This window comes from Xiphophorus couchianus, chromosome 21, assembly GCF_001444195.1.
Source record: "Xiphophorus couchianus chromosome 21, X_couchianus-1.0, whole genome shotgun sequence".
Lineage (NCBI taxonomy): Eukaryota > Metazoa > Chordata > Actinopteri > Cyprinodontiformes > Poeciliidae > Xiphophorus > Xiphophorus couchianus.
In genome coordinates, this window is record NC_040248.1 from 23,364,489 (window position 1) to 23,392,147 (window position 27,659).

General features: G+C 48.0%; 5 protein-coding genes across 11 annotated transcripts; 1 reads left to right on the forward strand and 4 right to left on the reverse strand.

The window, feature by feature from the left end:
* The first annotated feature begins 1,642 nt into the window (after nucleotides 1-1,642).
* On the forward strand, nucleotides 1,643-7,376 carry LOC114136960 (polypyrimidine tract-binding protein 3-like). 7 transcript variants are annotated; one of them, XR_003593893.1, is made up of 14 exons: nucleotides 1,643-1,858; nucleotides 2,604-2,667; nucleotides 2,755-2,921; nucleotides 3,054-3,197; nucleotides 3,277-3,429; nucleotides 3,519-3,629; nucleotides 3,710-3,869; nucleotides 3,969-4,028; nucleotides 4,435-4,547; nucleotides 4,625-4,658; nucleotides 4,729-4,821; nucleotides 5,238-5,460; nucleotides 5,599-5,890; nucleotides 5,959-6,091. XR_003593893.1 is itself a non-coding variant. In XM_028005404.1 (14 exons), exons 1-14 carry the CDS (start codon nucleotides 1,718-1,720, stop codon nucleotides 6,089-6,091), a joined length of 1,674 nt encoding a protein of 557 aa, XP_027861205.1. In that variant the 5' UTR covers nucleotides 1,694-1,717; the 3' UTR covers nucleotides 6,092-7,376. The 7 variants fall into 7 exon arrangements, 3 of the variants coding, with proteins under 3 accessions (XP_027861203.1, XP_027861205.1, XP_027861206.1); XR_003593894.1 differs by having other exon boundaries at nucleotides 1,649-1,858; nucleotides 3,280-3,429; XM_028005404.1 differs by having other exon boundaries at nucleotides 1,694-1,858; nucleotides 5,813-5,890; nucleotides 5,959-7,376.
* On the reverse strand, nucleotides 5,359-26,829 carry LOC114136959 (protein asteroid homolog 1-like). Its single transcript, XM_028005401.1, has 5 exons — nucleotides 25,336-26,829; nucleotides 24,205-24,418; nucleotides 22,488-22,644; nucleotides 22,203-22,418; nucleotides 5,359-5,489 (listed from the first exon to the last, which is right to left on the reverse strand). Exons 1-5 carry the CDS (start codon nucleotides 26,542-26,544, stop codon nucleotides 5,432-5,434), a joined length of 1,854 nt encoding a protein of 617 aa, XP_027861202.1. The 5' UTR covers nucleotides 26,545-26,829; the 3' UTR covers nucleotides 5,359-5,431.
* On the reverse strand, nucleotides 7,199-14,112 carry ugcg (UDP-glucose ceramide glucosyltransferase). Its single transcript, XM_028005419.1, has 10 exons — nucleotides 14,015-14,112; nucleotides 12,095-12,239; nucleotides 11,727-11,829; nucleotides 10,794-10,895; nucleotides 10,524-10,636; nucleotides 10,275-10,453; nucleotides 8,750-8,836; nucleotides 8,573-8,680; nucleotides 8,414-8,492; nucleotides 7,199-8,342 (listed from the first exon to the last, which is right to left on the reverse strand). Exons 1-10 carry the CDS (start codon nucleotides 14,110-14,112, stop codon nucleotides 8,172-8,174), a joined length of 1,185 nt encoding a protein of 394 aa, XP_027861220.1. The 3' UTR covers nucleotides 7,199-8,171.
* On the reverse strand, nucleotides 15,781-16,864 carry LOC114136973 (molybdopterin synthase catalytic subunit). Its single transcript, XM_028005426.1, has 4 exons — nucleotides 16,720-16,864; nucleotides 16,396-16,552; nucleotides 16,205-16,328; nucleotides 15,781-16,101 (listed from the first exon to the last, which is right to left on the reverse strand). Exons 1-4 carry the CDS (start codon nucleotides 16,829-16,831, stop codon nucleotides 16,021-16,023), a joined length of 474 nt encoding a protein of 157 aa, XP_027861227.1. The 5' UTR covers nucleotides 16,832-16,864; the 3' UTR covers nucleotides 15,781-16,020.
* mocs2 (molybdenum cofactor synthesis 2) lies at nucleotides 16,827-20,673 on the reverse strand. The gene is made up of 3 exons (XM_028005429.1): nucleotides 20,542-20,673; nucleotides 17,061-17,185; nucleotides 16,827-16,989 (listed from the first exon to the last, which is right to left on the reverse strand). Exons 1-3 carry the CDS (start codon nucleotides 20,551-20,553, stop codon nucleotides 16,863-16,865), a joined length of 264 nt encoding a protein of 87 aa, XP_027861230.1. The 5' UTR covers nucleotides 20,554-20,673; the 3' UTR covers nucleotides 16,827-16,862.
* Nucleotides 26,830-27,659: the final 830 nt, after the last annotated feature.

Sequence of the window (27,659 nt, forward strand, 5' to 3'; positions counted from 1 at the left end):
CATCCCCAGAACCAGAACCAAACGAGGAGAAGCAGCTTTCAGCATCTATGCACCACAAATTTGAAACAAACTTCCAGAAAACTGTAAAACAGTTGAAACACTGACTTCTTTTAAATCTCCACTAAAAACCCACCTGTTTAGGATTGTATTTGAAATGTAATCAATTACAAATTTATTGATGGAACTTGACTTAATGCTTTGTTTTGATTATTGATTCTATATTGAAATTGCACAAACATCCGTGAGGGACGACGGAGTCCCAGCTCAGTGAAAGAGGTGAACAGAACCTGGTGCCAGAAGCCATTAAAATGCTGTTTACATTGTTTTAAACTGTGTGATTGTGACTGGGAATAAAAATAGCAACATGTATGTTGTTCCATATAACACAGTAGGAGTGTAACAGGTAAACCTTTATGGATGCAAACTCCACTAAAACCCACCTGGTTAGGATTGTATTTGAAACATAATCAATTACAAATTTATTGATGGAACTTGACTTAATGCTGTGTTTTGATTATTGATTCTATGTTGCTTTGTGATTCTGTGTTTGATATGATGTAAAGCACTTTGAAATGTCTTGCTGCTGAAATGTGCTATAAAAATAAAATTTGATTGATTGATTGATTGATTAAACTCAGGGAGGAGGGCTGAAGTCAACCTGGTTCTTCTCTGACCTAGAGCTTTAAAGCCCAGCTAGTGATGAGACGTTTCCTGATAAAACAGTAAGAGCAGCACAACACGTTTTTACTCAATTTAAAAGTTAATTATCAAGTCAAAATTATCCATCCGAGAAATTATTTGAATAAAACAGTATTTTTGGGGGAAAAAGGCAACTGGTCACTTGATCTTATTTAAAAATGAAAATGGTTTAATCAGACAAAGAAAAATAAAAAATGATCAGCAAAATCTGGGATTTTAAGGACTAAACTGAAAAAAAGTTATGAATGTAAATAATTACAAAATTATACATTTGAAGCAGAAGAAGCATTTTTACAAATACATACATAGAAATACAAAAAATAACTTAAAACTAAAGTGAAACAAACAAGACACAGCAGGCTCAGATATTTCTGTACAATTAGTATTTTTTATTTTGTATCACTTGGTTCTTGCTCTGGTTTTTGTATTTGTATTTATTTTTGCTTATTTCTATTCCAAATATTTGAATTACCTAACTTATGATTTTTCATGTTTTTTAGTCAATTTAATTTCAAAACGTATAATTGTATCCATTTTATTTTTTTTTCATCAGTTTTTGGCTGTAAATGATGCAATTACTTTTTTAATAGCTTATGCTGAATTTTATCTTTTTCTTTCAAAATTATGTTCTTGTTTAGCTTCAAATTTCTCTTCCTTAATATACTTTTGATGCTGGAGTTTTTATTTAGTGTTTTTAATCTTTATGTTAAATATTTCTTAAATACAATTTTAGTAAATTTTTTTGTTTTATATTTCAATGTGAAGTTCATTATCTTGTTTAAAAAATTTTCTATTTTTTCATTTTTTTTTATACATTTCAATAAAATGTCATTCTGTTTAGAAAATATTTGACAGGAATTATAATTTACTTATAGTTTTTATTGTTCTTTACTGGCAGTATGTTGTTTAATATGTTAACCTTTTAAGATTTAATGTGCTTCTTTATTTTAATAGATATCTTGCATTTTTCTGGTCTTTACTCTTTATTTTTAATACTGAGGCGTGTCCAGCCGCCGCCATGTTGTCCAGTGACGTCATCAACCAGGAAGTGAGCTCGCGGGTCTCTGTGGCAGCGGCTGAGGCTCGCGGACCAAAACAGCTCTTCTTCCTCCTCATCATCATCATCATCCTCCGCCTCCTCCTCTCGGACCATGGACCGGTGAGAACAGGGCCCGTCCCGAACCTTCCCGAACCCCGCGTCTCGTGCTTCCCGCTGGCTGAGCCCCACCTGCATCCCCCCCTCCCCCTCCTGGTTCTGTTGTTTACCTGCTGGCGCTCGCGCTCCTTTCTCTGTTCGGAGTTCGGTGAACAAACAGCGTTGGGTGGACTGGCTAAAATCTCGCGATGCTTCGCCCTCAGATGAGACTGTAGATGTGATCAGGTAGTAGACTGGGCTCCAGTCAAACCAGTTTGAACCAGTTAGGCGTCAGGTAGTTACTGGAGGAGAAAATATCCGGGTCCTGGCGGTTTCTGATCCGACTGGGTTCATAACCCTTACCTGGTTCCGGTTCCGGTTCGGACCTGACTGTTAAAGAACGTTCTCCAGGACCACAGAACTGAACCGGAACCTCTCTGTGGGTCTGCTCGTTAACAGGTAGCAGGTGAATAAAGTGGTTCCGACCCGTGTGGGCGGAGTCTCACAGGTGAACTGTTGGAGGGAGCGTGGCCGGTTTTGGTTCTGAAGGTTCTGTTAGGTCTCAGTCACCTGGTCAAAGTGGGTTCAAACCCTCTGCTGCCGGTTCTGATGAGCCGAACCGGATCCTCATCGACCCAGCCGGGTCTGATCAGGGAAGCAGGATTACCTGACAGATCAGAATCTGATCAGAACCAGATCAGAATCTGATTGAAGGTCTCCTGCTGATGCAGTCAATGACTCACCTGAGTGTTCACCTTTTTACCTGCAGGAGTCAACGCTCAGATCACCTGTTGGTTGCTGTGAGAACATGAGCTCCGCCCACCTGTCCACAGGTGAGTCGTCCATCTTCAGCCTCCTCCTGTCCTCTGGGACGCTGTCTTCACCTTCAGGTGTCTCCTCACCTGTTCCTTTGTTTCCAGTGGATGGCACTGATAGGCTGTGTGTTTCTGAGCGCGCTCAGTGCGTCCCTTCTCCAGTGCTGCACCTGCGGCAGCTACCTGCTGACACCTCTGAACAGGAAGTGGTCGACCTGGCACTTCCCTTCGGCAGAGTCTCCAAACTGATCACACTGAGGACCAAAAACCAGGTAACTGGTCCCAGTAGACCCAAAACCAGCTAACTGGTCCCAGTTGATCTGTCCTGTTTTTACTGAAGGACTGTAACTAATAATTTCTCTGGTTTTGGATCCATTGATAAACCTTTTTTTGCTTTTTTTCAGGCGTTTCTTGAGATGGCATCAGAGGAAGCAGCTGTTACCATGGTGAACTACTACACCTCAGCCCCACCCACCATCAGGAACCAGCCAGTCTTCATTCAGTACTCCACCCACAGAGAGCTGAAAACAGACAATCTGACCAATCAGGTGAAGAGGCCCCGCCCACTTTACTGTGCGCAACAACAGAGTGGGCGGAGCCTCAGCTAGTAATCTGTCTCCATACCAGCAGAGGGCGCTGCAGGCCATCAGCACGGCAGCAGTGCATTCTGGGAACATGGGGTTGTCAGAGGGGCGGGGCTTAATCCCGGCGCCCAGCGCGGTTCTGAGGATCATCGTGGAGAACCTGTTCTACCCGGTGACCCTGGAGGTCCTGCAGCAGGTCGGCGGGCCGCTCCGCTGCAGCTGGACTGGTTGTTTATCTGTTTGTTTATTTCTGTTTTTGTTTGTTTGTTTTTGTGTCGGGATCAGATCTTCAGTAAGTTTGGCTCCGTCCTGAAGATCATCACCTTCACCAGGAACAACCAGTTCCAGGCTCTGCTGCAGTTCAGCGACGCCGTCCACGCTCAGCACGCCAAGGCGGTGAGTCGCAGTCACACTGACGCATGTAGAGCGGGCGACCTGCAGGGGGCGCCGCCCACCAACACGTTGCTGTGTTTCAGTCTCTGGACGGCCAGAACATTTACAACGGCTGCTGCACGCTGCGCATCGACTTCTCCAAACTGAGCGCGCTCAACGTCAAGTACAACAACGACAAGAGCCGCGACTTCACCAGAGCCGACCTGCCGAGCGGAGAGTTGGACCCGGCCGGCGCCGCCTTTGGTGGGTGGAGCCTCCCGCACCTCCCTGCCCGGCCAGCAGGCGTCCACTCTCGCTGACTGTCTGTGGGCGGGGCTTCTGCTCCACCTATGTGTGTTTCAGGTGTAGCTCTGCCGCCATACGGAGCCGCAGCGTTCCCTCCCTCCTTCCACCAGCACACGGGTGAGTCACATGACCTGCAGGTGGGCGGGGCTTCGGTTACCTGCAATCAGACGCTATGGCATCACTCAGGATATTCAAGCACTTAGCTGCAGTTTGTCGTTTGAGCCACTAGATGTCACTGCATTCCAAAAAGTTTATATTTTTGAGTAAATGAAAACGATTTTATAAAAGTTTTTAAATTCAAAAGATATTCTGTGAATTAAAAAAAAATCAGAAAGTAAATCCATTTAATTCTGATTTGAATTTCATAATCACTGGGTGAAATTTCTTCACTAATGTCTGATGTGAAAGTAATTCAAATAAAGAATATTATTTATTTATAAACTCAGTTAGTTGATGAATGTCTGACCCTGCTCCACCAGGGGGCGCCACCAGGTTACTGTCTCACCTGTGCGCTTGTCCCCAGGTCTCCCCGTGACGGCGGTCCCCGGCTCGCTGATGTCCCCTCCTCGCATGGCGCTGCAGGTGGCGCCCCCTGCGGGCCACTCAGTGCTGCTGGTGTCCAACCTGGACCCGGAGGTGAGAGGTCACACGGTGATACAGCAGTTGACCAATAGGAGCGCAGCGCTCTGACTTATGTGTGTTTGTGTCCACAGAGAGTTTCCCCCCACTGCCTCTTCATCCTGTTTGGTGAGACCGGCTGCCGTCATTCCGCCTGCACCCAGCAGGGGGAGCCTGACCTGCGATCTGTGTGTTTCAGGAGTTTACGGCGACGTCCAGCGAGTCAAGATCCTGTTCAACAAGAAGGAGAACGCGCTGGTCCAGATGAGCGACGCCACGCAGGCGCAGCTCGGTCAGAATCAGCTCTAAAGAAATAGATTTATTGTCTCTAAAATTCAGTCATGTTTTATAACCGGATCCTGGTTTTATTGAGTGACAGGGTTTGTCTTTGAATGGACGGTTTCTGGATTTATTCTGACGAGAACAGAACAATTATATTTTTGGAACACTTTTCCTCTATATACAGTACAGACAAAAAGTTTGGACACACTTTCTCATTGAATTCAATGAGAAAGTGTGTCCAAACTTTTTGTCTGTACTGTATGTCCTAAATATATTTTGTAAAGTTTTATTATTTTAATTTTGTAAACAAAAAATTTATTTGAATTTGTTTCATTAGTTAGAATTTTTTCAACATACTATAATAAAATGTATTTATTTCCTACATTTCTTGATGATATTCAGGGTTTTACATTGTTCTCTCTGCAGCGATGAGCCATCTGAACGGCCAGCGTCTCCATGGAAACGTGATCCGGGTGACCCTGTCCAAACACCCAGTGGTGCAGCTGCCGCGCGGAGCGGCGGGGCCGGAGGAGCAGACGCTGACGCAGGACTTCTCAGGCTCCGCCCTCCACCGCTTCAAGAAGCCCGGCTCGAAGAACTTCAACAACATCTTCCCTCCGTCAGCGACGCTGCACCTGTCCAACATCCCGTAAGGCCACACCCACTTTCTGCCTGCTGCTGTGTGTTTTTGGTGAATTGTCGTGAACGTCTTTCTGTGTGTGTGTGTGTGTATGTGTTTTTGGTGCATTGTGGGGACCGTCTATCTGTGGGTGCATTGTGGGGACAGTCTATCTGTGTGTGTGTTTTTGGTGCATTGTGGGGACAGTCTATCTGTGTGTGTGTTTTTGGTGCATTGTGGGGACAGTCTATCTGTGTGTGTGTTTTTGGTGCATTGTGGGGACAGTCTATCTGTGTGTGTGTTTTTGGTGCATTGTGGGGACAGTCTATCTGTGTGTGTGTTTTTGGTGCATTGTGGGGACAGTCTATCTGTGTGTGTCCAGGTCATCGGTGGGTGAAGACTCCCTGAAGGACCTGTTCTCCTCCAGAGGTTTTGCTGTCAAGGCCTTCAAGTTTTTTCAGTACGTACCGCTTCAAGTCTTCCTGTGTCTTGTCCATAAGCGGTGATATCACTTCCTGTGATCCCCAGGAAGGACAGGAAGATGGCGCTGCTGCAGCTGGCGTCGGTGGAGGAGGCAGTGGAGGCTCTGATCACCCTTCACGACCAGGAGCTGGACCACAACCAGCACCTCCGGGTCTCCTTCTCCAAGTCCACCATCTGACCCCGCCCCTTCAGTCCAGCGGCCAATTGGACGGCAGGGCCTCCCCGCGCTGAGGGGGGCCGGACCGGCGGCCGGCCAGGCCTCGTTGCCATGGTTACGGATGTTCCTGAGCACATTCCTGAGCGGCGGCAGCGGAGCATTGTGGGTATTGGAGTCAGGACCAGGAGAACCGGAAACGTGTGCAGATGTTTTGGTTCCTGCTGAAACTTTTGAACTGAAACTGTTTTATTTGAACTCTTCATCATCCTCCTGCTGTTGTCTGACTGTCATCGACTTCATTTTGTTATTATTCCTGCTGTGGATGTTCGGGCTCTCCGTCTTTTGTGCCTTATTTTTCAGATTTTCTTACGGCCTGTAGGGGGCGCTCTGTGTGACTGTCTGGTGTGTTTCTGCTGTTCTGGGAGGTTTTTAATGTCGGCTCTATTTATACTGTATAATGTGATGCTGTTGAAGCCCCGCCCACTTGTGTGTGTGTGAGTTTACATGTTGAAACCTGAGCACCAATCCATCTGGCTGGCTCAGGGGTCAAAGGTCAGCACCGCCTCCATTTCTGGAGGGGTTAAACCAAGCCAACGTTTCTGTGCCTTTAAATTCAGGCAACCTGTTCCCATTATGACATCACTTCTTATCAGGTTCTGGTCAGGCCCGGTGAGAACGGAACTGGACTGAAGTTCGTTCCAATTATTTCTTATTAATCTCAGATTTATTTCCTGCTGAGACAAAAACACTAAAAGCTGTTAAACGTGGAGAAACAGGAAGTTCACTAATAATAAATCTGCTTTAATGATCTCATAAACCAGGAAATAAGCAGAAATATGACTCTACATTCAGGTAAAACATGTTTTATCACTATTTATTTACTGTAATATGACCTAAATAATCTGGATTATCAATCCATTTTACCATCTAATTCTGAATCAAGTTCAGTTTTAATACAAATAAAAACGGATGTTCTGTCATGGATAAAAATAATTTATAAAAAAAAAATATTTACAGATATAAACAGACATGAAAATGATTTTATGAACATTTTGTGGCCTCCTGAATTTAATTATTTTATTTAAGTCATAATTTCACTACCATTTAATCTGTCTCACCCTGCTGGGCTTTTTTTTTTTTACTTTGTGAATGTGTCTGATGGCTGTAACGTCATTGTGGGCGGGGCCTTGTTGCATGATGGGGGTGGAGGGGTCAGTCTGGACTCCAACACATAAAGTTTGTTAAATCTTCATTTATTCTGAAGGTGTGACAGGAAGTTGGAGCATGAATAAATAAATAAACCTTACAAATAATGGCTGCCGTGCGTCTGTCAAAGTCCCGCCCACAGCATCTCCCATCAGCCAATCACAGCGTAATCGCTGACTGGAAACGGGTTATTGTCCTGGTCCGTGATTGGTCCGTTTACAGCAGGTGTTTGTAACAATGATAAACAAAATATACAAAAAAGACTCAAACATTCAGACGGGGTTCATCCGACATGATGATGTCATCACCGAACACCCGAGGGTGAGCACTCGTACACACACACACAGCATGATGGACTGCAGCTGCAGAGAAATGTGTCACCTTTCCTTGTTTTGGTCCAGTTCTGTTGAAATGTTTGGACCTTCAGAATAAAGGAGTCATTTAATTACAGCGCTGCTGGCCTCTGATTGGTCGACTGCTATGACCCCTTCAGAGTCCGGTGGGGCGTTTGAGTAACCTCTCCAAGTAACTCAATTTTTTCTCAGACCCATAAGTCACATGACCACCAGGGGGCGCTGTAAGTCACGTCAGTGGATTAGAAGTGTATCAGATCTCCTGTGGATTCCAAAGTAAAAGTCTTGTTGCTGCTCTGATTTCCTGGAAGTTATAAGCAGTGAGGACCAATGAGAAGTCAGAGTGGCTGGTACTCTGTCCTGGTTGGCTGATCAGAGCTCAGGTGTGTTGTTCTTCGGTGCTGCGCTGTGACTGACTTGTTTTATTTTTAGCACCAACAGAAACATAAATAGTTAAAAAACACGCACACACATACTGCCTCATATAAAACCATCAGTCTCTGCTGCCTCTGTAACAGGCAGGCGGCTGGTAACCATGGTAACTAGACATCCAGGATCTCCTCGGCGGTGCCGCCGCAGCGGAGCCGGTACCGACCCGTTCTCCAGCTGATGGTGGGGTCCCATAGTGCCGACAGGAAGATCTGCACCGACATGGACTCTCTGATGAACCACGCCACGGCGAAGTCCAGCTTGGAGAAGCTCAGGGCGCCGCCCTGCAGGTGAGCTCATCAGTCAGCCGACCTAACACAACTCCAACACTTACACTCTTTGACCTTTGACCCACCTGGACTCCCGTCAGCTGGATGTAGTCGGCGATGAACCAGGCGAGGCAGTGACACATGAAGAAGACCATCATGTCCCACCTGTAGCACACAGACCAATCAGAAAAGAGAACCTCCTGCCACAGCTCGAAGTCCTGCCCCCGCCCTGTGATTGGCCGTACCTGAAGACGTGATGTGCAGCCCAGCCGATGATGAGGCTGGCCAGGAAGCACTCAGAGACGGGCTCTAGGACGGTGGCAGGAACCATGTTGATGCGCAGCTTGGTCCACCTGGTTCAGAAAATTTATTAGCATGCCACTACGGACACACAGCCAATCAGGTGTCAGCCTGCCACTCACCTGATCATGCGGGACTGGAACTGACCAATGGAGTAGGAGCCAGAGTTCTGCAGCGCCACCTGCGTCGCCATGGAGAACTTCCATCCTCTGAGGAGAGCTCAAGTAAGTGCTAATATCAACAATCTAACGCCAACATACCAATATACTAATGTTAACATGCTAATGCCAATGTGCTAATTCTAACATGCTAATTCTAATGTGCTAATGTAGGGTGCCCATATTTTACTTTGGGAAAACCAGGACAACCTGAATTTTCTGGGGGGGGTTGGGTAAAGCAGAACATCATGGGGGGACCAGCACACCTTGGAGTGGTGGGGGGTGGGGGAGGCTCTAAAATCGGGGCAACTCCATACATTTGCGCTTTGGTGGCGTACTGACAGCCACGTTATCTACCTTTTGATTAAGAACATGGCTGCCTGCACTGACGCGACTCAGGGATTACGTGACACGCAGCGCCGTGCGCAGTGCCCTAGTGCCTGTAAATTTAATGGTCCAATGAAGGAAATTTAAAAACACAGGACATTTCGGAAATGTCACAAGAAATCTGTGACTTTAGCCAAAGAGCTTTCGCCCCTGGCTGCTTTCGCGTGCTTTGCTGAATTCACGTGCACTTGCAGGTCGTTGGCACCTTTATTTGCCACAGACACATAAGTGCCTGCCTTACACGTCAAACACTCCGCCTCATAGGGATCACGACCTTGACGAAAGCACGGGAATCTTTTCTTTAATTCCTCCGTAAACGTACACTTTCGTTTAGGCATTTTTGCCGTAGAATCGGCGGACACACATGTGCTATCGCCTGTCACACTTAAGGTTTAACTAGTCTAGCGGCTGGTGTACAAGTCAACTCAGCTATCTTTACTTTTGCCACACACACTCGCACACATAATGCAACGTGATTGGATTTGGGGAGAAGGGCGTGACTAATTTGCCTTACAAAGAAACCTGGAATGGAGTAGTGGAACGGAGTGGCAATGTAATCACAATGAACTGTAAGCCATGTAATGTCTTTTGAGGCAGTTGACCAAAATCCCGGACGATTTTTAAATTCCCCCCGGACATCTTTTTAGGTCTGAAAAGTAGGACATGTCCGGGAAAAAGAGGACGTCTGGTCACCCTATGCTAATGGTAACATGCTAATATCAATGATCTATCGCCAACATGCCAATATACTAATGTTAACATGCTAATGCCAATGTGTTAATTCTAACACGGTAATTCTAATGTGCTAATGGTAACATGTTAATAACACTAATGCTAACATGCAAATATCAACATTCCAATGCTAATATGCTAATTCTAATGTGCTAATGGTAACATGCTAATATCAACACTAATGCTAACATGCTAATTATAATGTGCTAATGGTAACATGCTAATATCAACATTCTAATGCTAACATACTAACACCCATGTGCTAATGCTAATATCCTAATGCTTAGTCACTAATGCTGAGGTGTTAAAGCTGACGAGGGCATGGTAACATGCCACTGCTAACATGCTAATGCTAACCCCCAGTGCTAACCTGTCGGCGATGGCCTTGGCCATGAAGTAATCCTCGGCGATGTACTGGGCGAAGGCCACCAGCCCCCCCGCCTGGTCCAGAACATCCTTCCGCATCAGACACGACATTCCCGTCACGCACTTGATCCCCGTCACGTTGGCCGAGATGTAGGAGCGGGGGTGAGACGTCCCGAAGTACACCTGCACACAGGAGGGCGGCGGTCAGCGCCAGGCCGCTGACCGCCGCTGACCTCTGACCCTGTGACCTCACCTGCTCCAGCGTCGCGGCGAAGCCTTGACGGTCGGCGACGTACGGCAGCCCGTGGACCAGACCCACCTTCTCCGTCATCTGATTGGTCAGGTCGGTCAGAGTGTCGGGTTTCACTGTGGGACAAAAGGGGGCGGAGTCACAAGCTGCTGGGGGCGGAGCCTGAGCCATACCTGGACCCAGCCGGGTCCCACCACCATGTCTCCAACAGAGCATCAGACTCCACACAGAGAGCCTCTCTCAGCTGGTTCTGGTTCTGGTTCCGGTTCTGACCTCGGATGCCGCTGTCACAGATCCACACCAGTCCGTACTTGGCTGCTTCGTATCCGGGCATCAGGTTGTTGATCTTGGGGTTGATCCCGACCTTCTTCCCACCTGAGGAAGAGAAAAGGATGATGAGAGAGGAGACAGGAAACAGGAAATAAACAATAGCAACAGGAAGCAGGAAGTCCTTAGCTGTGTCAGTATCAGAGTTTACATCCTTCACGAATAAACGACGACAGGAAGAGAAAAGCAGTGAATTCGGACAGGCAGGTCTGGCCTCCACCCACTGTCTCCGCCCACCTCAACGTAACTCATGTTGCCTAGCAACCATGACAGCTGACGCTCAGAGCGGCGAAGAGAAAAACAACAGAGCCGAAGTTTGTTTTTCAGTCATGTAGTCTGATTTCTGTATTATTCTTCAACTTTATAGTAAAGTCTGTTCACAGTAAAAAATAAATCTGTTAGATTCTAAAATGTTCAAACATGTATTGCACATTTCTACCAGGAATAAATATAAGCAAATTATTCATTTACAAATATAATACTCTCCAAATCTCAGATAAAACATTACAGTTAACTAAACCTGTTATCTTTGAAGGCTTAACTTTAATCAACCAAACCGATTTGATCAGGAATCAATGAAATACTTTAAACATTGTACAGCTAGATGTTACCTGTCTGAATAATATCGGTGTTTAACTTCCACTCACTGGGGAAAGTTAGCAGGAGTTTTTACAACACGGCGTTCTGCAAGCCGAACCCGGAGCTGACATCCCCAAACCTCACAGCAATACTGGAATTACATTGTAATTACTATGGACCCGCAATGAATCATGGGATATGCTGGGCGGTGAAGGACACACCGGACCCATCCGTCAAACCTGGGGAAAAGACGGACGCGTTTGAACGAGTCTTAGAGTTGGGACTCGGCTCCTGACCCACCGATGAACAGTCCGGCGTCCACGTTGGGATACTTTCCCAGCAGCTTCTTGCAGACGTCCACAGCCGGGTCGTCCTGGTCCTGGACACACAGCAGGATCTCGTACTGAAACACACACACACACACACACACCTGAGAACCAGAGCCAGCTCGTTAAGGCTCCTCGTTAAGAAGGACTCCAGCTGGTTCCGTCCAGGAAGTTCCTCACCAGCAAGAAAACAGGAAACACTGAATGCTGACTTCCTGTTAGCTCAGTTTGGAGGAACCAAGAACAGTTCAGTTGGAGTCCAAATTGTTCTGAACTGAACTATTTTGTTCAATCCTTAGCAGTGGGGTGAGGTTAGTGTGGGGTCAGGGGTCAGGTGCTGACCTTGGGGTAGTCCAGGGTGAAGAAGGTCTCCAGGTTGGAGATCAGGTTGGGGTCGACGCCCTTCAGCGGCTTCAGCAGAGAAACGCCCAGGACCTGAGCAAACGGCTGCTTGACCTCTGACCTCTTCCTATGGAGGTGGAGACGCCTGGAACACAGAGGTCAGAGGGCAACAATAGGTCTCACATTAACAACAGCTGGTCTACAGACAAGTTGTCTCATTGGCTGAGGGTCACAGCAGGGAGCCAATCAGAGGACAGGTAGGTCAGCTGGTGTGTGTGTGTGTGTGTGTGTGTGTGTGTGTGTGTGTGTGTGGTCCTGCAGCTCTGAGGATGCCTCTGTGATGGACGGGGAACCAGAACCAGGACCAGCAGGCCGTTTCTACATCAGGACTTTGACTCGTTAACTTTGATTAATTAATTGAATTGATTTCATTGCAGTTAAACCCTTTTTTTTGTTGCTACATATTTCACATTGCTGAGCAGGAACCTTTGTATTCATGTGTTTCTGGTACGCCTGTAAATCTGACGCACAGCTACGGCCGCTAACAGCAGCTTCTCTCGGTTAGTTTGCGTTTCTAATCGATCTGATTGGACGTTGGAAAACACTACTGCTGTGTCCAAGTTGTGCTAAAAGGAGTTAGCCTATCAGTGAAGCTATGCTAGCCTAGAATAGCATCTTAATGCTAACATGTCCCAGCTAACGCTAATTTCTAACGAAGCTGAATGAATGATCAGAACTTCCCGATCTTCGGTCCGATCTGAAGCTCAGAAAGAGTTTGGACTGAAAGTCCTGCATGGTTCCAGTCCAGCCACTAGCATGCCGTTCAGAACCACCAGTACAGGTTCTACTGGGCTCTACTGGGTCGGACTGGATCTCAGCCTACATGCATTAACATTTGCCCTCCAGATGACTTTCAACAGGAAACTGGATGCTTCATTTCCTCCTGCTGGAGAAGAGCCGCTGTTCTCCTAGTGTTCCTGAGGCTCTGCTGACCTCTGACCTCCTTGAGCCTGGTGAACCAATAAGTGCAGGATGAATATGAAGGGGGGCCTGAAGCAGCAGGAAGTGATGAAGTAGTTCTGCCGTGTTGCTCTCTCAGCTTCCTGCAGGTAAGCGCGTTGCCATGGTGATCAGACCACCTGCTCTGGTGCCTCAGAAACACCTGGTGAAATGTTGCTGTGGGACGATCTCCAGTAGCAGTCAGTACTGCAACGACTCTAAAGAGGCTTCTGACATGCTAACAGCTCAATGACGTCATCAGCTGCTGCTGAGGCTGGAGTAGGGGATGTGACCTACTCTCTGTATCCATGGAGATACTCAACACCTGGTTGCCATGGTTACACGTAATAGCAACTGTCTGCAGGTAAAAACTCAGAACAAAACTCCTTCCAGCTGCCCAGCATCCAGAACCAGAGGGGGTAATCAACCATTCAGCCTGGATAATACTGAACTAAAGTCCAGTAAAAGAACCAATCAGAACCATCAGGTTCTCCAGACCCGGTTCGGTCCAGAGGACAACCCACCATCACCGACTCATCATGACTCTACTCCGGTAATCTCCACCTCTGCAGTTTTGCGCAATAAGCATCAAATCTGTTCAGAAAGTCCGGCACCGAACCGCAGAATGATGACGTAATAGGTGAGTAATTAAGTCTTTATTGCAAACTGACGCCAACGGCTGAGGATGAAACAAAACAAACATCTGCAGCTCGCCAAATGTAACCGGAACGAACTGATTCTAAGCCCAATCTGAACACCTCACAGAACCGATTTAAGCTCGACTCAGTTCGGCCCGCTTACACCGGGCCCGGTGGGGTGGTTCTGACCCGGGTTCGGAGCTAAACGCTCAGCAGTCCCCCGAACATTTAATTTATCCGCAGCAGTTGCTAGCAGCTAGCTGTTAGCTGAGCGGTTACTCACACATAGATGATGGACATGAAGTGCATGAGCCACAGAACCGCGAACAGAACCAGGCCGAACACCGAGAAGCCCTGCAGGGCCACATCCAGCGGGGCCATGCTGCTCCGGGGTCCGGGACGACGCGGGGCTGGCAGGCCGCCTCGGGTCGCTCTGGCTCCGGTCGGACGGCGACCAGCTGACCGGCCTCACAGCGGAGGGAAGAGGCGGGTGTGTTCAGGCCGGAGATCGGGCCTCCTGCCGGGTACAGGGACAGGAACCAGTGCGGGGTTTGGAGCTCCACCAGGCGGGACTCTCAGGCTGCGTATCCGGTGGTCCAAACGGTTCCGAGTCCCGGCTCACAGTTGGTTTCGGTTGTTTGACAGTCAGCAGACCGACCGACGGTCAGCTGACCAACTGGAGTTGAGACTGCGGAAGCTGCCGGATGGTGACGCAGTTTCCGTTTTTCAAAATAAAAGGCTGCATTTAATAATAAAAGCGTGTTTGATTCTCAGCTGGTCGGTTTGAGTTTAGTTAAATGCGGTTTATTTTATTTTATTTTAGTTAAGCATAGTTTAGATTAGATTAGCTGAAGTCAGACCTGACCAGTTTACTTTAGTGAAGTTAAATGTATTTATTTTAATTCTCATCCACATTAACAGAAAAACCCTGATTATCAATCAATAATAATCCGAATATAAATTCTTAGAATTAATAATTATGAATATCTAAAATATACAGTGAATATCAGACAGAACAGAATAACGTAGAAATTAATAGTTTTATATTTACAGTTGCTAACATTAGCTCAAAGCTCACACTGTCTGCCCCGATCAAACATCTGGAGGCCCTGAAGGCGTCATGGAAACATTGCATCCACAGGTGAGTCAGACTGAATGACTCAGACAGGAAACAAACATTTCAACACCTGAAACCGAACCAGAACCTCCCGACCCAGAGAGGTCCAGTAGGACCAGAACCAGCAGCAGAACCTCAGTACTTGCTGGTTCATCAGGAGCTCTGGTTGGGTTCTGGTTCTGTTCCTGAATCCAGTCCAGTTAGCCAGATTGAGTCTAGTAAACCAAACAGGAAGTTCTTCCTTGGGGTCGTGCTTCCAACCAGCTGCTGGTCCATCGTCATTGTGATCCGGTTCCCAGTGCTGGTTCTGGTCAGAGGTCAGAGGTCAGGACCGGGTGGTCCCTGTGGGCCCAGCTGTTGATTCAGAACCAGAACCTTTTGGACCGGCTGCTTGGCTTTGTTTTGCCAAGTCATGATTCCCAATCTGGACTTCCTGTTGGAGGGAGTCCGACCCGTTCCTGTGGTTCTGGTCCAACCCGTTTTGATCTGTCTGGTTCTGTCCAGGAAGCTGTGTCCAAAGAGAACCACCAGCTGGTTCTGGAGCAGAGAACTGGGCCTCATCAGGTCCAATAGACCAAATCAGAACCAACTGGATCAGATTGAAATCAGTGTGAGGATCTCAGTAGAATCTGGTTCTGGTTCTGGTCCGAGGTTCTGCTGAGATTCCATCCAGCTTCAGGACGGTCACCAGGACTCGAGTTTCTGTGGTATGATGACATCACTTCCTGTCCCATGACCCAGACTGCAGCAGAACATCATGAGGGAGTCGGACATCCGGTTTGGACCCGGTTCAGCCTCCGGGTTCTGCTCAAGTTCTTTGGATGGTAGTCGGTCCGGTTGATCCAGAACATCATGATGTTTCAGTTTTTCCTCTTTAAACTTTATTTGAAACATTTTTCTGTTTCTTATTAAAAACTAAAACAGAAAAAATGAGAATCTGCGTTTTTATTGGTGGAACTTGGAGACATGAGGAAGCCACGACCAAATATGGAGCCCAGGTGAGAAAACCAGAAGGAGTGAGAACTCTTAGCGTATCAAAGATCCTCTATGAGGACAGAGTGCCACTCTATCCAGAGACCCGGATCAGGAATGACCTGCAGGAGCTGCTTTTACTTTAACTATACAGTTAGAATAAACCAGTTGTTCCACTGGGGTCAGAGGTCATTCTGAGGTCAGTCAGAAGCTCCTCCCCTCTGTGACCAGCTGCACTCTGAGTTCTCCTTCCAGGACGACTCCTGGGTGTCGTAGACCTCCTGTGGATCAGAACCAACCAGAACCAATCAGAAGTCAGGATAAGTGGTCAGCATTGGGCCTGGTTCTGGCCTGGTTCTGGCCCGGTTCTGGCCTGGTTCCCACCTTCTTCCAGATGGGGACGCTGGCCTTCAGCAGGGTGACGGCGTGCTGGATGGCCTCCTGGCCGTCCTGGCGATGCGGGGAGGAGATCGCCATGACGACGCTGGCCTCGCCCACCTTCACCCACCTGAGGGACGAAGAGAAGGGTGAGACTTGGCGGCGATGACATCACAGCGCGGTGGGCGGAGCCTCACCCCAGGCGGTGATGGATGCAGACGTGCAGCAGCGAGGGCCAGCGGGCCCTGAGGGCCGCCGCCAGCCGGCTCAGCTCTGATTGGACCATGGCTTCGTACGCTTCGTACTGCAGGCCAATCACCTTCCTGCCCTCCACCTGGTCCTCCCGGGTCGCACCTGCACAGGAAACGGGTCAGCAGCGCCCACAGCCGGCCGCCCGCTGGGGGCGGCGGAGCGACCGTCACCAGGTTAGGATGTGGTTCCTGATCAGTTGGTATTGATCCGATTGGTTGATCAGAACTGAAGGCCCGCCCTGAGGAAGAGGAGGATGGTGAAGGTCGTACCTATAAACACAGAGACGGCGCCACAGCGGCTGCTGCTGACCGAGTCCACCACTTCCTGTACTGACAGCCAATCACGGCTCAGCCGGAAGATGTCCCTGGGCGGTTCCGCCATGTGTAGAACTCGGTCCGGTTCTGGTTCGGTTCTATCCTCCGCTCAGCGGCGGCACCACGGCCACCTCGTCGCCGTCCTGCAGGCTCAGCTGCTGGTTGCCGATGGCGACGTACTGCCGGCGTACGGCGAGCACCACGCGGCTCTGCAGCGCCTCCAGCCTGCAGAAACACGACGAGTCGCCGTCAGCGCGTCGCGCCACCACCTGATCGCTGCGTCCGAGTGTGCCTACCTGGGCTGTTTCCGTAGCAACAGAGCCCACAGGTCCCCGCTGCTAATTGGCGTTGGCACGGCAACTAGCTCCTCCTCCCTGAGTCCGGTCAGCTCGGCGCTCCTAGCGAAGTACAGCACGGTCACCTGAGGAAGAGACAGTTTTTCCTTCCACTCAACTTCCCACCAACAGGCTGGTAAACAGGCTCCGAGCAGCCAGTTGCCATAGTGACGACCTTTAGCATCTGACCACAGAATAAAGTTTATTTCTATGACATTTCAGCAGCAAAACTGATCAGAGATCCTCATCATAAAACATTTCATCTGATTGATGCATCAGATTATTGATCAATGTTTCAAAAGGAGTCTCTATGTTCTCCCTGTGCATGGTGGGTTCTCTCCGGTTCTCCGGCTTCCTCCCACGGTCCAAAAACATGACTGTCAGGTTAATTGGTCTGTGTAAATTCTCCCTAGGTGTGTGTGTGTGTGTGTGTGTGTGTGTGTGTGTCCTGTCTGTCTCTGTGTTGCCGGGCGACAGACTGGCGACCTGTCCAGGTGACCCCGCCTCTCACCCAGAACGTAGCTGGAGAGGCAGCAGCTCCTCCTGACCCCATTGGGGACAAAGGGTGACCAGAAAATGGATGGTTTCAAAAGCAGCTCAATGATTCTTGAGATCCATCCATCTATTTTCTAACACCTTGTCTCTAGTGGGGTCAGGAGGAGCTGCTGCCTCTCCAGCTACGTTCTGGGCGAGAGGCGGGGTCACCTGGACAGGTCGCCAGTCTGTCGCAGGGCAACACAGAGACAGACAGGACAAACAACCACACACACACACACACACACCTAGGGAGAATTTAGAGAGACCAATTTACCTAACAGTCATGTTTTGGAAGGAGAACATGCAGAAAGACCCCTGGCCGGGAATCGAACCCAGGACCTTCTTGCTGCAAGGCAACAGCTCTACCAACTGCACCACTGTGCAGCCCGTGATTCTTGAGATAAGGGACAAAATAGGTTAATTTTTTGTTTATTTTTTAAAAAGGTAATTATTCCTCAAGCTTATGTGTTGAAACATAACAAAATGTTTCTGAACGTAAAGATGCGGCGCTGCAGGCTCCCAGCTGAGATATTACATTTTTACTGGACCTAACATCACCATCTGACAAAAATACATATAAAATTATTTATCAATGACCCTTTTAGTGACATTTTTACTCCGTTTTACAGACAAATGTGTCTCAAGAACAAACTAAAAATGATTAAAAACAAAAAGTCCATCTGACAGAGACGAACCAGTGAGTAAAAAGAAATCCTTGATGCACCTGAAGAAATCCCATTTATGTAAAATACATTAAAATTAATTAACTGCACACTTTAGTGAGATTTGTCAACATTATCACTGAAAGAGTCTCACTCTGATAGAGTTGACAAAATGCAGTTCTCTGGCCTCATAGCAGGGGGCGCTCATGATCCCAGACATTGTGACTCCACAACAGCAGAGTAAAAGACAGAAACAGCGAGCTAGCCCTGGAGCTAGCCCTGGAGCTAGCCAAGGAGCTAGCCATGGAGCTAGCCATGGAGCTAGTCATGGAGCTAGTCATGGAGCTAGCCATGGAGCTAGCCATGGAGCTAGCCATGGAGCTAGTCATGGAGCTAAAGAATAGTGTTTTTGCCCTCCATCGTTGTCCGCATGCGAAAAATGTCCTTATGTAAACAATAACATGCAGAGTTTATATTTGTAAATGTGATTATGATTAAGTCAGAGCCTCACCACACGGCACTGGTTTCAATTGAGTTGGAAAATATATTAAAATGATTGTTAATTCAATTTATTGATACTTTTATAATTATTTATTTGAATACTTATACTTAATTAATATATTATCTTAGTATTCCTTGAATTGTTTTAAACTATTATAATGTATTGAGTTCTGCTCCAGTACAAGGGATTTTAAATATAAAGTTTAAATAAAAAATATGCAGCAAACAGCAGGAAAACGTACATTGTTGTTCTGACATGGCCCAGGTTAGTTTAGTCAGTTATTTGAAGAAATTATATTTTATTCAAATTCTGCTCTTTATCCAGAGGACATGTTTTGTCCCTAATCTTAAGAATCATTGAGTTCATTAAAGTCAGCAAAGAAATTATTCAGGTTTGGAGTTTAGTACAGAATTAGCATCAGGGTTCACTGATGGTTTTTTACTTTAGAGGAATTTGAGGTTTTTTAAACCACTGTATTTTATTTTTCTGTTACTCAGAAGTTTTCTTCCAGCGATTCGGGTTGGTACTGTCCCGTCTGTAGAGCCGGTGGCCAGACGCCTTCTGGAAGAGGATGGGAGTAAGGCTACTGTCTGGACCTCGGCTCTGACCTCTGGCTCAGGTGGAGTCGCTCCATCCACACCACCTGCCCGGGGGGTCGGGGTCGGGGTTTGGGTCGGGGCTGGATGAGGTTTAGTACCATCAGCTATTAGCGTGCTGAGCAGCAAGGTGCCAAGGAGACCTGTTGGTTCATCACGTCTGTGAAGTAGAGAAACTCGATTCATCAGAGGCGTTTAGAGATGAAGAACGAGCCGAACCGGGCCAAGCCGAACCGGGCCTCATATGAGGTGGGTCCCATCCTAATCAGGCGTCCTTCAGCCGGCTGTTCTGTGGCCATGTTGTTGCTCCTATTGATAAAATGAAATAAGTTTGCAGAGAATTGCTTTATCCCATGTTTGTCCGTCATAAAGGTGGAAACGTTCAGAGAGGATCCCGTGGTTATCGATGACGGTCACTGTGCTGCCAGCTCAGCGTTTACAGTCCAGAGTATTTCAGGTCGCCCCATCCTGCTGCTGGGACACTAAGAAACATCTTCAGTTTTAGTTTTCAGTGTTCAGAAGAATGGAAAAGTCTTTTTCAGAATCTCTGGTTGTTGTTTAGCCACATGCACAACCAGCTTTACAATCCGGCTGATCCGTGGCTTTTAGAGAGGATTTTATCTGCCATAGCAGGAACATTTGGGAAAGATATGACTGGTTCTCTTGGTGTTGCAGAAACGGCTGATAAATAAATTACGTTCCAGCCATAAAATTAATAACCCTAAAATTCTGATTGAATTTGGACCGGAAGGTTGCGATTGTTTTTTGCCCCTGGGGGCATCACAGAGCCCCGCCCTACATGCAGCATGTGACCTATGACCTGATTAGCTCTTCACGCGGCGGACTCTGAGGTCTCGTGCTTGTCCTGCGGGTCAGCCCCGCTCCAGAACTCCGTTAGGAAATCTGAGGATTTACAGATTTCTGCCTGTGACCGAAACAAACACATGAGCAGAGGATCTGACCCCACTAATATGGAGTCTGGCTTCAGTTCGGCGCGATGAATCCGCATTAATAAACCTTTTATCACTTCAGTTCATACCGATATTTGCGGAGCCTTCAGTTATCTGAGCCGTTAAAAAGCAGCTAGAATCAGACAGAAAGTCAGAGGAGTTTGGTAGAGATTAAAACAGCTGCAACAAACTTACCTGCGCAGACATGAATCCTCCTGCCGCGGACAGAACTCACCTGAGCAAACTCTGACCGACGCGACCTACTGTTTACACCCCCTCCCGCTTCTTCTTCTGCTTCCTAAAGCCCAACACATCGAGCAAGTGTCGCCACCTGGTGGACTGCAGTCTGTTGTCGGCCTCCGCTCCTGCTCGAACACATCTGGACCAATCCGCGGCTCGTTACCTGTGCAGGGTGGAGTCACTGCGGAGAGAGGGAGGCGTGTTGCAGAGGACTGCATGGTGGTGGCAGCACAGGGATGTGGGCCTCCGGATGTGGATTTAAAGCTGGATGATAAATCAGGTTGGGGTGTGATTACTGTTACTGGGGTAAAGATCAGGTTGATTTGATTCCTTCACAATAAACAAAAACTGGATTCAGTGTTTCCTTTGGTATTTAAAACGGTTTGATCTGAAACCCTGAAGAGGAAAAAACAGAAACCAGGCGGGTCTGAATCCAGATCAGAAACAAAACCAGGAAATCAAATCCCACCACATTCCCAGTTCATCCAGGAGCCGAACCAGCAGGGTCCACTGGGGCAAAACAACAACACACCAAGAGCCGGGGTCAAAGGTCAACACACACCAAAAATAAACAGTCAAAACTTTATTAAAGTAAATGTTCCTAACCTTACCCTAACCCTTAAAACCTGTATTTCCATCTCAACACTCAGCCTTAAAAACACACATTTGGCACATTAAAGTAGCAAAAACCAGAGCAACAGGTTGCTGAGAGCAACAGTGTTGGGTCTAAATACCTATTAAACAAAACACAGGAAAGACAAGAGAGTTAAATTCTTTTGTACTCGCGAGGAGAGCAGACAGAGAGATGCTTTCAGTTACAAATCTCCAACCGCTCTGAAAACACATCTCCCGCTCCCTCTATTTTATTGCTTTTTTAGGGGACCCTCTTACACTGAGCGCTTTAACTCTCAAAGGGAGGGGAAAACAATTTATCACATTGTTGCAGCGCTAATGACATTTACTATTAGACACATGTTATCTACACTCTAAATCTTTCTGCTCCAGTCGAGTACCAGACACGGCGTCGAGTACCACAGGAGAGCAGACAGAGTTGTCTCCGCTATCTCCATGAAGGCTTCACTGCTCTCTTTCTCAAAGAGGTCACAGGAAGGAATCATAATTATTCAACACACAGAGACATTACTTAGAATAGAGGAAAAAGAGAAAAAGCATATAATTAAACATTATCTAAATGTTACTACAAAGCTACATGATACAACGAATATTTGATAATTACTAAAAATACAATTTATCCAACAAACAGCAACAGGTTTCCTCAGGGAGCAACATCAGCTTCCTGTCAATGATTTGCAAACCTTCATTCCCTCTGTCTGTTTTTTTTCTTCTGCGTTTCCCTCCCGTCATCGTCTGGGCCCGTCCTCCTGGTGGGAAAATTATTCTGGTAACTATGGAAAAATGTTCTTCCATCTCTTGTACATGGGGACCTTAATGGTTGTGAAGACTCTCTATATGGGGACCTTAATCCTTCTGGGGTCCCTCCTTGGGGTGAGGGAATTGCTCTAATTAGGGACGATCCTGAAGCTGAGACCAGCCTCCTGTGCTTGATCTGTCTTCCAGCTGAGGCCCGCCCCATGAACGGGCCCCGCCCCATGAACGGGCCCCGCCCCATGAACTGGCCCCGCCCCATGAACTGGCCCCGCCCCCTAGCCAGTTCCTCATCAGCTTCCTGTCCAGCAGACTGGATGACCGTCAGGGCTCTGTCCAGCAGCTCTCTCTCGCCGTCCTGCAGCCGCTCCCTACTCTCTCTGAAAGCGTTGGAGTCGGTCAGCAGCTGGTTCTGCAGCTGGTGGAGCCATGGACCGCAGTACAGCCTGGAGGCAGGGTCAGAGGTCAGGGGTCAGCTAGAATACGGCCTGTCTGAAGATCAGACGGGCGTTTACCTGCAGCACTGCGGCTCCGGCAGAGGGAAGCGCAGCAGCTGGTTGAGGTGGAGGCTCTGCCTCAGGCAGGTCAACCAGCGGCTGAAAGCATGAGCAGCACCGGCCTGCAGGGGGCGCCGAGCAGCCACCACACCCGGGCTGGACCGGACCGCACTGCCTGCAACAGGGACACACCGTCCAACCACCATCCAACCGTCATCCAACCGTCATCCAACCATCATCCAACCACCGTCCAACCACCATCCAACCGTCATCCAACCGTCATCCAACCGTCATCCAACCACCATCCAACCGTCATCCAACCATCATCCAACCACCGTCCAACCACCATCCAGCCACCATCCAACCGTCATCCAACCATCATCCAACCACCATCCAACCGTCATCCAACCATCATCTAACCACCGTCCAACCACCATCCCACCGTCATCCAACCACCATCCAACCGTCATCCAACCATCATCCAACCGTCATCCAACCGTCATCCAACTGTCATCCAACTGCCATCCAACCGCCATCCAACCGTCATCCAACCGCCATCCAACCATCATTCAACCGCCATCCAACCGTCATCCAACCGTCATCCAACTGCCATCCAACCGCCATCCAACCGTCATCCAACCGCCATCCAACCATCATTCAACCGTCATCCAACCGTCATCCAACCGTCATCCAACTGCCATCCAACCGCCATCCAACCGTCATCCAACCGCCATCCAACCATCATCCAACCACCATCCAACCGTCATCCAACCATCATCCAACCACCATCAAACCGTCATCCAACCATCATCCAACCACCATCCAACCGTCATCCAACCACCGTCCAACCACCGTCCAACCACCATCCAACCGTCATCCAACCACCGTCCAACCACCATCCAACCGTCGTCCAACCACCGTCCAACCACCATCCAACCGTCATCCAACCATCATCCAACCACCATCCAACCGTCATCCAACCATCATCCAACCACCGTCCAACCACCATCCCACCGTCATCCAACCACCATCCAACCGTCATCCAACCATCATCCAACCGTCATCCAACCGTCATCCAACTGTCATCCAACTGCCATCCAACCGCCATCCAACCGTCATCCAACCGCCATCCAACCATCATTCAACCGCCATCCAACCGTCATCCAACCGTCATCCAACTGCCATCCAACCGCCATCCAACCGTCATCCAACCGCCATCCAACCATCATTCAACCGTCATCCAACCGTCATCCAACCGTCATCCAACTGCCATCCAACCGCCATCCAACCGTCATCCAACCGCCATCCAACCATCATCCAACCACCATCCAACCGTCATCCAACCATCATCCAACCACCATCAAACCGTCATCCAACCATCATCCAACCACCATCCAACCGTCATCCAACCACCGTCCAACCACCGTCCAACCACCATCCAACCGTCATCCAACCACCGTCCAACCACCATCCAACCGTCGTCCAACCACCGTCCAACCACCATCCAACCGTCATCCAACCGTCATCCAACCGTCATCCAACCACCGTCCAACCCACATCCAACCGTCATCCAACCATCATCCAACCACCATCCAACCGTCATCCAACCATCATCCAACCACCGTCCAACCACCATCCAACCGTCATCCAACCACCGTCCAACCATCATCCAACCATCATTCAACCGCCATCCAACCGTCATCCAACCGTCATACATCATCCAGCTGAGCCTCACCTCCATCAGTGTTTCCTTGCAGGAATCCGAGGACCAGGGCCTGGAGGCAGGACATGTTGAACCCTTCTAAGGGGTTCTGCTGGCGGTTCTGGTACCAGAACCAGAACCGGGTCACACAGAGTGTCAGCTTCAGCTGGTCCGGGATGTGTTCAAGGTCCAAGCCTGAACATCCCAGAGCTTCATACAAGACGGTGTGGCGTAGATCCTCAGGAGCCTGCAGAGGAAATAGAGTCATGATTTCCTTGCACGGTTTTATTTTTCATCTTGATCCTTAGAAGAGAAGGTAACATGAACCGCTGTTCAGTCAGGAGCTTAAAGGTGCAGCAACACAGAGGACCTCAGTCGGGGACTTCAGGGTGTCCTTCATTCTGCCCAATGTCTACTTCCCTGTGCTACTACAGAAAATAACATCCAGCTTCTCTCTTTCCCTCTCCTTCCTCTAACTTCAACTCCGTCACCATTCTGCCCAGTGAGGGACTCTGCTTGTCATAAAAGACGCCCAGTTAGCACTGAACACAACACCACAGACACTGGACCCATGAGGAATTGCTTCCTTATAGGCTACACTTTTGGATCTCTGATCAATGGTTGGTAGTCAGTACCACACTGAGATCATTAAACTGCTCTTAGTCTAACCTCAGCAGGTTGCCATGATGGAGCAACAAGAGCCAAAGCCAAAGGCAATGTAACCCCCAGGATCAGCAGAGCACTCCAACCTGCATAGGGCAGCATCACTTCTGGAGGTGGGCATCGTCAGAGGAGAACGTTAATAGTTTACATAGATGCAAACAGTAGAAATAAAGGACCAGCAAGAACACAGCAGAATTTTTAGATTTTTAGAGACATTAGTTTGTTTCACTCATTGTTCATTAACAGGATCTCGTGACATGGTGGTACATCCCTAGCATGTTACATCCCTGGTGTGTTAAATTCCTAGCGTGTTACTATGAGTGTAAGATCTCTTGACATCTTGTTACACCTCATGTATGTTAAAGCCCTGGTATGTTACTGTTGGTGTTACGAGATGTTGCGATATCTTACTTCTTCGCTATTTTTAACTGATTGGTTTTCATTGTAACCTGGAGCAACATCTTATCAGTGAACAGCATGATCCAAGTGAAGCAGTTTTACCTCATTCAGATGTTCCAGCTCCAGTTTCTGCAGCTCCTCTGGTGTCACACCTGCTTGGACAGGGGTGACCTGTTTAGGACGCATATCTTCAGCGCCCTCCCGGTCATATTCCGTGCATGGCTCCGATCCTAGCAACAGTCCGTAAAAGAACTGTCGGATCCGGAGGGACGCACTGTAGCTGCTGGGCTGGGAGAAGTCCTCCACCAGTGGAGTCAAGGTCATTGACTTCTGGATCACAACAGATGTGACAAAGGAGGTCAGTCTTCCTCTCTGAATTTCCTGGATGACCCACTGAGGCAGGTTGGGACGAGGTGGCTCCTTTAAGGCATATTGTTGAGCTGAATTCAGGAAAAGTTTGATGTCCTCCTGCTTAGATCTGCCAGCCAGCTGCAGAGCTGCTGTCACAGCCTCTTCAGGCATCTTCCCCCTGAAATCTCCTAAAAGCCTGAGGATGGCTCGCTGTCGACAGGTAGAGGATCCTCCTGGCTGCTGAGCTTCAGGATATCTACTGATTAACCTTTTGATGTCTTCTTTTTCCAACTGTGAGTAATCATTTCCTGATAAAGCAGCAAAGACAGGCATGTGCTTCTCGTCGACATTAAAACATCTACAAAACTGTGAGATTCTGTAGCGCCGAGCAGGAATGGCTCCTTGTGTCACAGACTCCCACTGGAATCCATCAATTGAAAGAAACCCTTCCTGCACATCAAAGATGTAAAAATCTGAGTCGTTGGACAGAACGGGGCATTTCCTCTCATTGGCCCTCAGAGCGGCTGTCAGGTCTGCCTCTCCGAAACACTGCTGGATCTCCACCTGCAGCTCCTGAAGGACCTGGATGAAGACGTCTTTGACCAGAGGAGGCAAGATGTTGTCCCACTCGCCGGCCCTGGACTCTGAAAGTCTCTTTGCTTTCTGAAGTTTGTCTTTCAGACGATTTCCAACAGTTTTGTTCTTCACAGGTTCTGCGCCTCCATCCAGAACGACCAGCGGTTTGATGTTGCAGCTCCTCAGGCTGCTGAAGAACCGACAGACCAGACCACTGAATGCAGAGTAATCTCCTCCGTGTTGCTGGTCCAACTTTGGCTCAGAGTTAAAATACAGAGAATAGTAGAGATTTGGACCGTCAATGATGACGGCGCTGTCCTTGAAGCCAACATCCTCCAAAGTATCTGACTCTGCAACCAGAGTCTTCATTCCCTTAACGCCCATGGTCTCTGAAGGTCGCAGAAAGGTGAACGTTGCTGAATGCGTCTGCGGACTCTTCTCTCTACCAGGAACCAGGAAGAAGGCAGGCTGCCAAACTGAAACCCACAGCACCAGTGAGAGTCGGATCAACACCAACAATTCAATAGTTTGAATTGTTTAGTTGACCTTTGACTTTGTGACAGTTCCTCTACAAAGAACCATCACAGAGAGAAGACATCCAGATAAAACCGATCATCTAACTGCAGGTTAACGCCCTGAGACCGTTTTTTTCTGTTCTGATTAACTTCTGAGATAAGACCGAATGGACCAATCAGAGTTCAGCAGCTTATTCTCTGACAGTGGAGGCTGACTCCGTTTGGTCACATGATTCCTGAGAAACTGAAACTTAAGGAGTAAAAGATCCTCAGATCACATGTGACAATCAGCAGCAGCTCCTGCTGTTCTGACCCGGCCCGGTGGTTCCGGTCATGATGTCCAGAACCACCTGGATGATGAGGCTTCGAGAGTGGCTGAGGTTATGTTGAGCCGTCTCTGTAGCTGTTACGGGCCACTGGGGGAAAAACGGGCCAATTTCTGCTCTGCTCCAATTTTGTGTTATTTGTTGTTTTTTCAACTTTTAACTTTATTTAAATTAGAAAGGAAATAATTATTGCAGGTCAAGATGAAAGGTGTCTCGACTCCTAATGTGATTTTTTATTTGGTTGGCCAGAAAATGTTTTTATTGTCAGCAACAAGATGTTTCTTATTAAAGTCCTGCTGTACTGAACCCGGTTAAATTGGACCAGACCGGCCCGGCTCGAGTCCGTCTCACTGAAAGGTTTGCTGAATGTTTGTGACTCGATGTGTCAGGATACGAAAATGAAATAAAAATACAGAAAATTCTCCATTTTCCATTTAGAAAGATTCAGTTTTCTGCTTGGAGCCCAACAGAACCCAGAAAAACCCAGCAGAACCTGTGGATTGGATCAACAAGGAACAACTTTCTTTAAACACAAAATGACTCCAGATGTTTTCATTTCAACAATAATTAAATTTTTATTGGACCAGATTTTCCCAGAACATAGCCAGAACAGAACCAGAACCCTTCACATTTTCTTCATCAGTTTCATAAAAAAACA

Excerpts from the sequence above, each read along its gene's own strand:
- LOC114136960 (XM_028005404.1), top strand. The coding sequence starts at position 1,718 with ATGTTGTCCAGTGACGTCATCAACCAGGAAGTGAGCTCGCGGGTCTCT. Across the intron at positions 3,198-3,276 it reads CAGACAATCTGACCAATCAG|CAGAGGGCGCTGCAGGCCAT; the intron begins GTGAAGAGGCCC and ends TCTCCATACCAG. Across the intron at positions 4,548-4,624 it reads TGTCCAACCTGGACCCGGAG|AGAGTTTCCCCCCACTGCCT; the intron begins GTGAGAGGTCAC and ends TTGTGTCCACAG.
- ugcg (XM_028005419.1), bottom strand. The coding sequence starts at position 14,112 with ATGGCCCCGCTGGATGTGGCCCTGCAGGGCTTCTCGGTGTTCGGCCTG. Across the intron at positions 12,240-14,014 it reads TTCATGTCCATCATCTATGT|GCGTCTCCACCTCCATAGGA; the intron begins GTGAGTAACCGC and ends TCTGTGTTCCAG. Across the intron at positions 10,454-10,523 it reads TCGCCGCGACGCTGGAGCAG|GTGTACTTCGGGACGTCTCA; the intron begins GTGAGGTCACAG and ends TCCTGTGTGCAG.
- LOC114136973 (XM_028005426.1), bottom strand. The coding sequence starts at position 16,831 with ATGGCGGAACCGCCCAGGGACATCTTCCGGCTGAGCCGTGATTGGCTG. Across the intron at positions 16,553-16,719 it reads CGCCGTCTCTGTGTTTATAG|GTGCGACCCGGGAGGACCAG; the intron begins GTACGACCTTCA and ends TTTCCTGTGCAG. Across the intron at positions 16,102-16,204 it reads GCGTCCCCATCTGGAAGAAG|GAGGTCTACGACACCCAGGA; the intron begins GTGGGAACCAGG and ends TCTGATCCACAG.
- mocs2 (XM_028005429.1), bottom strand. Across the intron at positions 16,990-17,060 it reads TTGCTACGGAAACAGCCCAG|GCTGGAGGCGCTGCAGAGCC; the intron begins GTAGGCACACTC and ends GTGTTTCTGCAG.
- LOC114136959 (XM_028005401.1), bottom strand. The coding sequence starts at position 26,544 with ATGGGCGTTAAGGGAATGAAGACTCTGGTTGCAGAGTCAGATACTTTG. Across the intron at positions 24,419-25,335 it reads AGCTGGAACATCTGAATGAG|GCTCCTGAGGATCTACGCCA; the intron begins GTAAAACTGCTT and ends TTTCCTCTGCAG. Across the intron at positions 22,645-24,204 it reads GCAAGGAAACACTGATGGAG|GCAGTGCGGTCCGGTCCAGC; the intron begins GTGAGGCTCAGC and ends TCCCTGTTGCAG.